Source organism: Chrysochloris asiatica, unplaced genomic scaffold, assembly GCF_000296735.1.
Source record: "Chrysochloris asiatica unplaced genomic scaffold, ChrAsi1.0 scaffold00050, whole genome shotgun sequence".
In the NCBI taxonomy this organism is placed as follows: Eukaryota; Metazoa; Chordata; class Mammalia; order Afrosoricida; family Chrysochloridae; genus Chrysochloris; species Chrysochloris asiatica.
This window is the reverse complement of record NW_006408568.1, coordinates 3,859,823-3,872,234: the sequence shown is the minus strand read 5'-3', so window position 1 is coordinate 3,872,234 and position 12,412 is coordinate 3,859,823. Positions and strand designations below refer to the sequence as shown.

Sequence of the window (12,412 nt, the reverse complement as noted above, 5' to 3'; positions counted from 1 at the left end):
ACGGAGCTAGGGATATTTATCCTGGAGAACTTTCATAAGGAATATAATTGCTGCATTTAAATGTGGAAGAGGGATTAGATTTGATCTTTGTTATTTTGGAGCGGGGGATGGGGTGGGAGGGAATCTTTTTTCTGCCAAGGGCCATTTGGATATTTATAACATCATTCACGGGCCATACGAAATTATCAACTTAAAATTAGCCTGCTATTATGTGATGGCTGGAACTGAGATTACCTTGGCTGGGCCAGACTAAATGATTTCGTGGGCCTTATACAAGGTTGTTGGTTCAAGCTCACCAGCTGCTCCTCAGAAACCCTATACAGGGTCACTATGGGTTGGAACCGACTCGACGGCACTTAACAACAACAACATACAGCCCGTGGGCTGGACATTCCTCACCCCTGTTTTAGAGAAAGCTAAGAATAAAACCAGTCACTCCTCAGGAGAAAGATGAGGCTTTCTGCTCCTATAAAGATTTATAGCCTTGGAAACCCTATACTGTTTTCCTATGAGTTGGAACCAACTCACTGCACAAAACAACAATAATAAGGGATAAGAGCTACTGGGAAGAAGTCATTGATTCCCATTCAATCAATATGGGGTAGTGCAGGAAGTAGTGTTTGCCCACCAAGGCTAAGTCCAGATGGACTCTTATTCCACGCATCAGAGAGCAGATGGAAGTAGTGATGCAGGGCGGACTAAATGAGGGTTTCTCCTGGTACCACGTAAGAGTCTAGGATGAACAACTAACAGTCCTGAGTCTTCAGCTTATATTGTCAATTTTATTTTTCATTAGTCATCAGTTTCACAGTCTGTTGTATGTAAATGTTTATGGTTCTCTGTTCTGGGCATATTTATTTCCATATCTGCACTATTACATGTTAACTTAGAAATCTGCTCTTTCTGTTAGTTCTCTTTAAAAGTTTTCAAAACATTTTATTCCAGGAATCCTTCTTTATGATTAGATCTATTTGATTTATTCTTCCCTTATTTTTCATTCTCTCACCTCCCTGACGAGAGAGGTTTATATTCCTAAATATCTGTTAGTTTTGTTTTTTGTTTTTAAATGTGATTTATCTTCCTTGGTACATAGGGCAGGGACTTTACTTTGTAAATATTTATTTATTTTCTTATGTCCTGTGGATTTTGTTGGAATAATTTGTGTTTCTTCTTACTGTTTTTGGCACTTAACAAGTTAGTGTAAGTTTGATAACAAAATAATGTACCAGATTTCTGGGCAAAGAGGCTGTTTGTTTTCATAGTCCCTTTCAGATCAGTTTTTGTCATTTTTCTGTGCTGTGATGTTTTATTTCAGGTTCTGGCATCACTGCTGCAGTCACCTCTGTGTTTCACGGTCCACCCCAGCGCCAGCTTCATCATGCTCTCATGCCTCATGGGAAAGGGGGGCGTTCCTCAGTCAGTGGGGTCGTGGCCACTGTGTTTGGAGCCACAGGATTCCTGGGCCGATATGTTGTCAACCACCTTGGTAAGTAAAGTTTCATGAATTCAGTATGTCCCACTGCCGTCTCCTAGGCTACCTGATGAGAGGCCATGAGTTATGCCTTTTTTCATTTGAACAGTGTTGTGAATTCCGCTGCTCCTGGGGTGGTGCTACGGGATAGTGCTTTGGACCACAAGGTGGGTTTGAACTGCATGATTGAAGGTTCAAAGCCACCAGCTGCTGCTCAGAAACCCTATATAGGGTCACTATGAGTCGGAACCAATTCGATGACACTTAACAACAGCAACAACAATCTTGAATTTCCTTCATTTTTATCTACTGTAGTGTTAAAAGCATACTCATGCTTCCCAACAGTATACAGTGAAACGTGTGAAAGCCAGAACCTGGTAAGGTGGACACCTGTCAGAGATGGAAAACTCAGGTGTTTTTCATTATAACAAGTGATAGAAAAATGGTAAGACTACATCCACCCTGCCAAAGACAGAATGCCTGCGAGACCCAGGAAAAGAAGGCAGCCCTGGCAGGTTCCAGCTCTTACAGGTTCCACTAGAGGCTGTGAAGACAGGATTAAGGAACTCTGAAAAGTGCTGGCATCTGTAAAAACCCAGATCCAAACCTATTGCTCCCGCTTTGAGTCTGACTCGTTGTGACCCTCTAGAAGAGAGTAGAGCTGCCCTATAGGGTTTCTAAGGCTGTACATCTTTATGGAAGCCAACTGCCACATCTCTTCTTGTAGAGCAGCTGGTGGGTTCAAATTGATGACCTTTCGGTTAGCAGCCAGGCACTTAACCAGTGCGTCCCCGGGCTCTGTGTATGGCATCTTTAGCATGGAAAATGTTTCTCTGTTAAATGACATGTCAAATATTGATCCTTGTTTTAATCTTCTCTTCTAGGACGTATGGGGTCACAGGTGATCGTACCCTATCGGTGTGACACATATGACCTCATGCACCTTCGTCCCATGGGTGACTTGGGCCAGATTATCTTCCTGGTAAGGGCCTTTATGACTTGTCGTTGTAGTTGAAAAATGTAAATTATTGAGGTCATTTTTAGGAGAGAAAAGCAGTATGGTAAAGTAGCAATTTGTCTCCACAATGGACCAGGGACATCCTTTATCTAAAAGGCATGCCTTCCACTAGGTTCCTGCATTCCATATGTTGGCATGCACACTCTAGACCTGTGGTCAGCAAATTTCTTCAGTAAAGGGCCAGATTAGTCAATATTTGATGCTTTGTGGGTCATAGGGTCTTTGTCATAATAACTCAATTCTGTTTTAGGTTGAAAGGAGCCATAGACAATACATAAAAGAATGAATATAATGAAACTTTATTTATAAAGTTGGGTGTAGGCTGGATTTTACCTGTGAGCCATGGTTTTCCCATTTGGGCTCTAGACCTATGCTGTCCAGTATGGTAGCTACATGTGGTGATTGAGCACTTGAAATGTGGCTAGTCAGAATTAATGTGTATTGTCAGGGTAAAAGACTAGATTTCAAAGACTTAATACAAAGAAAATAATGAAAATTATATAAAATAATGAAAATATGTATCATTGGCATCCTGGTTGGATTTGAACTGCAAGGTCGACTATTCAAATTCATCAGCTGCTCTGCAGAGACTCTATACAGGGTTGCTGTGAGTCAGAATAGACTCAACAGCACTTAACAACAACAATATAGACCATTAATGGGGAGCTCTGTGGCTCCATATGATAATTGGATTGCAAACCACAGGGTTGGTTGTTTGAGTTCATAAGCTGCTCCACGAAAAAGATGAGACTTTCTGCTCTTGCCAAGACATGTACCTTAGAAACCCTAAACAGGGTCATTGTGAGTTGGAACCAACTCTGTGGCACTTAACAACATCATTAATAATATGGTTGTTGTTGTTAAGTAGGGTTTCCAAGGCTGTAAATCTTTACGGAAGCAGAAAGCTTATCTTTCTCCTGAGAACAGCTGGTAGTTTCGAACTGCTGACCTTAAGGTTAGCAGCCTGATTTGAAACCACTATGCTACCGGAGCAATTACATGTTGAAATGATATTTTGGATCTAGTGAGTTAAAGTATATTATTAAATGTAGCTGCTTGAAAATTCAGAGTTGCATATGTGTCTCATTTATATGAAGAGGTTTCAAACCATTTGTGCAAAAGTGGAATTAAAAGATAATGGAAATTTTTCCATGTACTTTTTGAAACACCTGTGTATCTGTCTCTATTGTAAAGTTATGTTATAGACAGATAAAATCAGATAGTGTTCTATAACCCAATTTGCTTTGCATAGATTTAATTTAGAATGTCCTTTCTGAGAATTCCCAGTTTTCATTCTTTAATCTGTAGGCTCTTTCTTTAGCTCCTTCTTTCCCACTGGGACAAGTCAGGGAGAAGGATATGGAGGAGTAGAGTGAGTGAGAATGCACAGGGACCATTTTGGCTACCACAGTGATTGGAGAGTTACACTGCTTTATTAGGCAGGGACCTGGATGCTAACTAAGTGTCATAAAAACCCACTTCAGTTGAGTAAGTGCTGACTCATGGTGACTCTGTAGTGTGGCATGAAACTGCTCATTAGGGTTTCCAAGACTGTAAATATTTGTGAAAGCAGATAGCCTCACCTTTCTTCTGCAGAGCAGCTAGCTAGCAGGTTTGAACCGCCTACCTTGCAGTAGCATCCTAATGCTTATTCTACATGAAAACAATTGTCCCTTTTTGCAAAGACTTGTGCTGCCCCAAATGTGCTGTCCGTGATGCCATTGAGAAACACTGCTTTGGTTCTTGGTGCTTGGGACGACTGTTTTTTAAGCACTTCCCCCTATAAAAAGTGTTTAGTAACCATCCTTAACATCTCTGGTATTATTGGTATATAGATTATCTGTCATCTTTTAAAATTTGAATTTATTTTTAAAGCATTTTCATATACTTTTTACTGAATTTTCAAATACTTATATTAGCAGTCTCTTGTTTCTAAAATGGTTTTTCTCTTCCAAACTTTTATTCTCAAGGATCTTCTTGATAGTACATGCAGTTAGGACACAAGTTCTCCCATTCAGAGTCATCGTGGAGTCTTCTTCTCCCACCTGTGGCTCTTAAAAATGAGCAGCCTTTTCTAATTCTGTCATTTGATTACTTGAGTAAAATGTACTTTGACTTGTTTGTTTCCAAAAGAGAGAATTTCAAGGGAGTTTGAGACTGCAGAATCATTTCTTCTTTAATAAATGGAGCTTGGGAGGGCTACAGAAATGTTAATTAAATGCAGGGTTCACCCCTTATAATGTCATTGGATTGACTTCTGCTATTACAGGAATGGAATGGGAGAGACAAAGATTCCATCCGAAGAGCAGTGGAGCACAGCAATGTGGTCATCAATCTTGTTGGGCGAGAATGGGAAACTAAGTAAGTCTTTGGCTTTCATTTCTTCTCTGCATAATTGTTATGTTTCGGTAGACATTTGTTGGGCACTTTTCAATATGCCCGGCATGTTCTGTTAGCTCATAAATAAAGGTTAATTGAAAACCACTTACATATCCAGTGACCACGCCCCCCACCCCCCACCCTAAGATATATCTTGGTATCTAGCTGGTATTAAGTCTGATATGTCAGCAGTACAATGTACTACTCACAAAAAGTCAGTGTGGGTTGTGTCAAAATGGCTTGACAAAATGGCTCATGTTGAACCTGTGCCCAGATCTGCCCATCTGTGATGGGATTAGAAAGTAGGTTTTTGCCTGTTCCACAGCATTCTTAGATGAACACGGGTTTTAGACTAGGAGGTAGGATGGGTTCTAGATCTTAGATGAACATGGATTCTAGATCTGGACAGACTTCTAGATCTCCACATTGCTAATTGAAAATGGCATGAGTACTAGTTTGAACAGTGTGGATTGTTTCTCAGCATCTCTTTTATAGCATTTATTAAAGTTGCACTTCCATTTATGTAAATATGTCTGTATATTTCATGTATTTTATGAATTATTTTGACTGGAGGGTCATCTAGGGTGAAAATGGCGTGGCAGAGAGAGAGAGAGATAGAATCATCATTATGATCCATCATCTCTCCAACCTTTTTATCAGTTCTGACACCATCTCTCCTTCCTATGGCACTCTAAAAATCTGCTGCATTTGAAAATTCATTGCAGTATCCACAAAACTCACGGACGATAGTCATGATTACAGGGTTTCTAAAGGAAGTTGATGTTGTTGTTAAGTGCTGTTAAGTCAATTCCAACTCATAGTAACCCTGTGTAGGGTTTCTGAGGAGCAGCTTATAGGTTTGAACTGATGACATTGTGGTTCTCAGTCCAGTGCAGATCCTACAGCACCACACCAGGAATTAACATGTTACAATGTAGGATTAGAAATGACTCAAGATACAGTTCATCAATCAGGACAATCTCTTCTCGGCTCTCCCTGGTCCTTGGGCATCTTAGCTCAGCCTTTGCCCTGTGTGGACCAGTGTTACAAAGCTCTTTAGCTCTGGCAGTTAGTGCCCACAGGCACTCAGCTCTCTTATTGTGTGTGTCGGGAAGCCCACCATGCCACTTCATTCATGCCAGTCTTCTGACCACTGCTTCTGGCTATTTTTCACCATCTCCAGTATTATAACTCTCTCTCTCTCAGGTCTAAGAGGTTCCCACCCAGCTCAGGGAACCTGGGTCCAAAGGATGTGCTCCGCTCCCATCTCTTGTGTTTTGATAGTCAGGTGCCCCTTTCTTGCCTCTTGTGTCATTTCTATACTATTTATTTGCTTGGTCCAACCCTCACAAGGGTGCCTTACTTTATTAGTAAGCTGGTCAGTCCCCGTAGTGGGCACAAGAACCTTTTTGCATAGTCACACTCAACTATTTGGTGGGAATTATAACACTGTGGCTAGAAGGGCCATGTTACATAGTTCACTGTACCACATCAAGTGATAACTATCCCCTGTAGTAACTAACACACTTCCTTGTACAGAGTAAGCATTTAGTTAATGTAGAATTGAATCAGTTGAGTGAATTTTATTTTTAGTTCTTTCCCCCCTCCCCCGACCCCTGAGGAAACTAAGGTGCCAAGGACAAGAAGTGATTTGCCTTTCTCCACTCCCACACAGTGTCTTCCTGGCCAGGAACCCAGGCCCTCAGCCTCAGGATTCCTTAAAGACAAAATATTCTGCTTGATTGACTTAAAACTTGCAGTAAGAAATAAAGTCTGTATGATAATGACAGTGAGCAGATTTATAGAATTAAAAAAAGTGAACAACACTAATTTTGTCATTGAGGTAGATGATTGCTGTTTAAAAGTGTAACTGTTGGATTGGAATACCTAAAATGGGGCTACAACGTGCCCGGTGAAGGAGGCTTCCTGTGGAGCCTCTACATTACATAAGACCATACGTGGAATCCTGAACAGCATCCAGAATCTTCAGAAGTGGGAAATTTCCACTTGAAAGGATGGGCAGACCAACCTGGAGCAGCTAGAAGAACAGAAGATACTTCTTGAAAGAAAGACCTTACAGGAAAAATACAAAATAATATAGGCAGACTGACTGATTACTACAAGAACAAGCAAGTTGCTTGCCCAGGAGACATCAAGGCAAGTAGTCGGGTCCCCTCAGAGCAAACCCCCTTCCAAGACTAAGACTCAATGGGAATACACACTGAGATTGGTGACCACGCTCGACACCGATAAGGGGAAATGAGGGAAAAACAGCAATGAAGCTGTGAGCTAAGCCCTACAACGTTCAGTAGACTTCTGTGAACCCGTTGAAGACCTGATTGGCCAGCAGTGTGCCAAGACATGGGGACTCTTGGGCCCAGAGTCAGTGACATAGCCACAGAGGACTAGAGTGGAGAGTGAAGTGTCCAGCTGATAAGAAGAGAGAGCATATACATCAAAACACCCACACTTGCAGATAATACTCACTTGACCTAGCTTCAATGACTGGATGCTCAGAGCTAGCTAGAAGATAAGAGAAAAAAAAAGAGTAATCTGATACAATTTGATGAACTTGACCTACACCTATGGCTGCCGTAGCTCAAAAGAAGGAACAAATCTTTATAGCAAGGATCATTCCCATCCCCTCCATACACAGAGTAGACAGGGATGGGCAACTTGGACGTTGGCTACCCAAAGTGGGGTTGGAGGTGGAACTACAAAGGCAAGAAGTGACTGGTTTATAAGCTTTCAAGAGGTTCCCTCTTGATCCAGAGGGTGTGGAGGAAGATAGAATCTCCACTGAGTAGTATCCAATCTGTCTAAGCGGGGCTAATGAAAGGAAATGCGGACAGGTCTCTGTGATACAATAGTGAATAATTGTTATCAGGACTGATTGTGAGGGTTGGAAATGTAAAGGTAGACGTTTTGTAGCAAGGAGGGGAGTGATTGACTTTGCAATCTAGGAGTGGAGGTCCCTGGGACCATCAAGGGAGAAGAGCGGAGAGCAGGACCCTACCTGGAGAAGCAGTGATGCCTGAGATGGAGGCAGAGACAATGACGTGGAGAGATGGAGCAGCTGGGGACTTTAGGCACAGAGAGGGAGAGGGGCTGTGTGCTGATGAGCTGGGGGAGGGGGGAGGGGAAGGCTTGTAAGGTATACCCTTTGGTTGGTTGATGATGCATGGAGGGGATTGTAACTATGGCAATGAATGATATACGATAGGGTGAATGTAAAATTAATATTCTCCCATGTAAACTATCACATAATTCACAGTAAAACATTAAAAAAAAAGTGTAACTGTTTTGAATTCCTACACTTATGAAATCCAACTTATCCTAGAACATTTTGAGATCCTGAGTCATTTTAGTGTTCTTAACCGATCTCTTCTTTCTTTCAGAAACTTTGATTATGAAGACGTCTTTGTGAAGATTCCCCAGGCAATTGCTCAGGTGTCCAAAGAAGCCGGAGTTGAAAAGTTGATTCATGTTTCTCATCTGAATGCTAATATGAAAAGCTCTTCTAGATATCTGAGAAATAAGGTAAGTAACATGTTGATTTGGAGAATGGTTCACAGAGTGAGTTTCATGGTATATCCAGAATTTAAATGGTTTAAAATTTTTCATATCCCAAACTAGAAGGCTGGTGTGTGTTTTGACATTGTGGTTGCGTGCTTTCTGTTTGCAGAGAACTAAAAGAGCTTCAAAATTGAGTAAACCCTCAAACACTTATATGTTTTTGGGGGCATAAAAGAATTTTTCTGTCTTCATCATCAGAAATACAGTATTGTTCTTGGCAAAAGACTCATACCTTTGCCAAGATTAAAGACCCACCTTTTTCTGTCTCTTATGCTGTTTGATTTTTCCAGGTGCCATTGAGTTGGTTGTGATTCATAGTATCCTTGTATAGGGTTTCCGAGGAATGGCTGGTGCATTTGAACCATAAAGCTTTTGATTAGCAGTCCAGTGTTTATTCCCCACCTGGACTCCATAAGCCTTCCAGTGTTGTTGTGTGCCGTGGAGTCGGTTCTGACTTACAGTGACCCTGTACAGGGTTTCCGAAGCTGTAAATCTTTATGGAAGCAGAAAGCCGCATGTTTCTCCCGCGGAACATCTGGTAGTTTCAAACTGCTGACCCTGAGATTAGCAGCCCAATTTGTAACCACTATGCTACCAGAGCTCCTGTAAACCTTACATAGTCATAGTTTTATGTCAGTCTCTTAAAATGGTAGTGTGAAGATGGTAGGATAACAGGGATAGATATTTTCCAGGAAACTCATACTCATTACTTGCTTTTGTACTCCCAACAATCTAGGGATTGACCACTCTGGTTTAGAGTCAGAGACTTTGAAGGAATTGCAGTGTCTGGGATTGCCATTCCTGGTGATTTTTGCTATGGTGAGCTGGTTCTGTGTCAGTCTGATAAGGACAGCTGAGTTCCTTGACAGTGGCTCTAATAAACTTTGTATTGGGAATTGAGTGAAGGCTTACAGAACAGATCATCGGTCCTGCATTCAGCATATACACTTTGTGTCGTTATAATCATTGCCATCCCCTCCATGTGCCATCAGTTAACAGTATTGACTTCTGTTCACTTTAACTCGTCACTCCTCCCTTTGTATTCCACTACCTTCATCTTTCCTCTGCCAACCTCTCTCCCTGTTGTATATTGCCTTCCCTGTCACCCAAGTTACATGTGTCTACACCTAACGTGGTGCTGTAAGATAAGCACTGGACTGCTAACCACAAGATCAGTGGTTCAAACCCACCAACTGCTCCTTGGAAACCCTGTACAGGGTTGCTATAAGTGGAAATGGACTCAATGACACATAACAACATCTTCTACCCAGTGAATGATTTTCCTTCACTCCTATCCCTGGTAACCGTCATAGAATGTTTCTTTTATGAAGAAAACCTTTTCTTTTTACAATGGTGGCTCCATACAGTATTTGTCCTTTTATGGTTGACTGATTTCACTCAGCATATAATGCCCTCCAGGTTTATCCATATTATGAAGTGTTTCTCAGATTTGTCGTTATCCTTCATTGTTATGTTATATTCCATTATGTGTGCATACCAAAGTTTGTTTAACCATTCTTTTGTTGACGGCATTTACGCTGTCTCCATCATTTTGCTGTTGTGGATAGTGCTGTGGTGAGCATGGGTGTGCATATATCTATTCTTGTCATGACTCTCATTTCTTGAGGATATATCCTAAGTAGGTGGATTGCTGAGTCCAAGTGCCATATTGTTTTCCACAGTGGTTGCACCATTTTACAGTCCCACCAGCAGTGTAGGAGAGTGGCTCTAATAATTTACATTAGTTTATTCTAATGAAGTATTTATTAGGTACCTGGTATGTGCCGCAGATTGTGCTAAGAGGTGTCCACGATACAGTAGTGAATAAGACAGACAGGATCCTTGCCCACATCAAGTTTCTAGTCTGTTGAGGAAAATAATTTGAGATGCACCAACTGTTGCAAAATAAACTGTCATAGAAACATATAATAGGGGGAAAGGAGTACCTGTCATATAGTATTGTTAGTATCAGAAAATCCCATGGAAATTGGCTTATAAAATGGGAATTTATAGGCCCACGTATCTGAAACAGTCAGGAGTAGGGACCGTTAGGCACTGGTTGCAGCCAGTGTTCATCAGGGCCCCAGCTTCATTTCTTTGTGAGCTTCTCGTTTTGCATGCTGTTTCTCAGAATCCTGGAACTGGCTTTCAGCACATTCAGGTGTCGTGTTCTCACACTGCATTGTCAAGAGCGCGTGAGTGAGAGCTGGGAGAGTGCATATGCGTTTGTGCGCCTCTGCCCTAGTGCTCACAGAATTATGTGTGCCACAGAGGTGTGCAAAGGAGGAGTGTCAGTGGTGACAGAGGGAAGACTCAGCTGTCCAGCCTGCTCACCTAAGTCACTGGGTGAATGGTAATACTATTTCATAAGAGGAGACATACTGAGATATGGAAGGGGATGTAGGGTCATGGTTCTTTAGCTTTGCTGTACTTTAGAATCACTGAGGATATTTAAAAATCCTTATGCCCAGGCTGTACCCCAGATCAATCAAAACATTGTCTGTGAAGATGGAACTTGGGCATCAGTGTTTTTTAACTATCCTTAGGAAATTTCAGTGTGGCGCCATCATTGACAAAGGTTTTTATGGAGAATGGAAGATGGTGATCCACTTTTGGACTTGGGCTGCATTTCAGATGCATGTCAGTTTCCAAGTAACTGTGGTGAATGGGACTTATGATCTTGGAGCTCAGGGCTTGGTTGGAGATAAAAATTTCTGAATCATCAGCATTGGGAAAGAATATGATAGCCTAGTGAAGAAGTGTAGATTGAAAAGAGGTACTTGGACTGGACTCAAGAGGAATACTAATGATTAGTGGTTTTATAGAGAAGGCACTTGTCAAACAACGACTAAGAAAGAGTGGGCATACAGAGGTGGGAGGGGACCTGGGGAGTATTGTGCTATAGAAGCATAAAGAAGACTGTCACAAGAAGGAGGGAGTGGTTCCTTAGATTTAATATTTAATATGATGAAAGACGTAAGATGAGAACTCTTAACGTTACCCTTGGGTCTAATAATCTGGAGGTCATTGGTGACCTTGTCAAGAATCGTTGCATTGCAAGTGTGTGGCAGATTCCAGAGTACAAGTGAGTGGAGAGTGAGTAGGCTCTGAGGCATTGGGAACACTGAGGGTAGACAACATTTTCATGTTGTGTGATTGGCAAAAGGAACAAGAAAGGTAGATAGCTGGAGGGGAGTGTGGAGTTGGTTTTTTTTTTTCTTTTAAAATAGATAATCTTGACATAATTAAATGCTGGTGGGAGCAGCTGGTAAGAGGGTGAGAATGAAGATATGGGAGTTGGGAGAGAATAATTGGGCAGGTTCTGAGAAAGTGAGAGGTGGGTGAACCCCTTTGTTGTGATAAGAAAGGAGAAGAGAATGGTGCTGTACACACCTGAGTTTGGAGATATGATGGTGGGAACTTGATGTGTTTTCTCTGCTGCCTTTTATTTTCTCTTTGGATTAGAAGAGAAGTTTTTTTACTGATGGGATGAGGAGAGAAAGGTCTGAAATTCGAGAGAATTGAATATGTTCAAAATTGTCAGAGGGCAGAGTAAGTTGACTGGAGGAAAACAATATTAATGGGCTAGTTAAATTAGTGCCATGAATTTATAGTGGTACCATTTTATGGTTTCTGTTTATTTTCCTCCAACTGCTGAATGCAGTAGGAATATATGGCTCAAAAAAATTGGCTAATAGGGTTCTTTCAGGATTGGGATTCTACCTGGTGGGTGGAGTAAAGGAAAAATAGATGTGGTGGTGGTGGTGGTGGGTGGTGGTGGTGTTAGGTGCCATCAGGTTGGTACCGACTCATAGTGTTCTTATGCACAGCAGAACAAAACACTGGCTGATCCTGAGCCAACCTCACTATTGTTGCTACGCTTGAGCCCATTGATGCTGCCACTTTGCCAATCCATCTCACTGGGGGTCTTCAGACTCTTTTTCTCTGACCCTCCACCTTAACTGAAC

The 12,412-nt window shown here is 41.6% G+C and overlaps 1 protein-coding gene across 1 annotated transcript in view; it reads left to right on the top strand.

Moving 5' to 3' along the window:
- Positions 1–12,412, top strand: part of NDUFA9 (NADH dehydrogenase (ubiquinone) 1 alpha subcomplex, 9, 39kDa) — a 42,901-nt gene that overhangs the window by 7,533 nt on the left and 22,956 nt on the right. The window contains exons 2-5 of the mRNA XM_006862673.1: positions 1,316–1,486; positions 2,356–2,453; positions 4,759–4,850; positions 8,267–8,408. Coding sequence (XP_006862735.1) covers positions 1,316–1,486; positions 2,356–2,453; positions 4,759–4,850; positions 8,267–8,408 — 503 coding nt within the window. The remainder of the gene's footprint in view (positions 1–1,315; positions 1,487–2,355; positions 2,454–4,758; positions 4,851–8,266; positions 8,409–12,412) is intronic.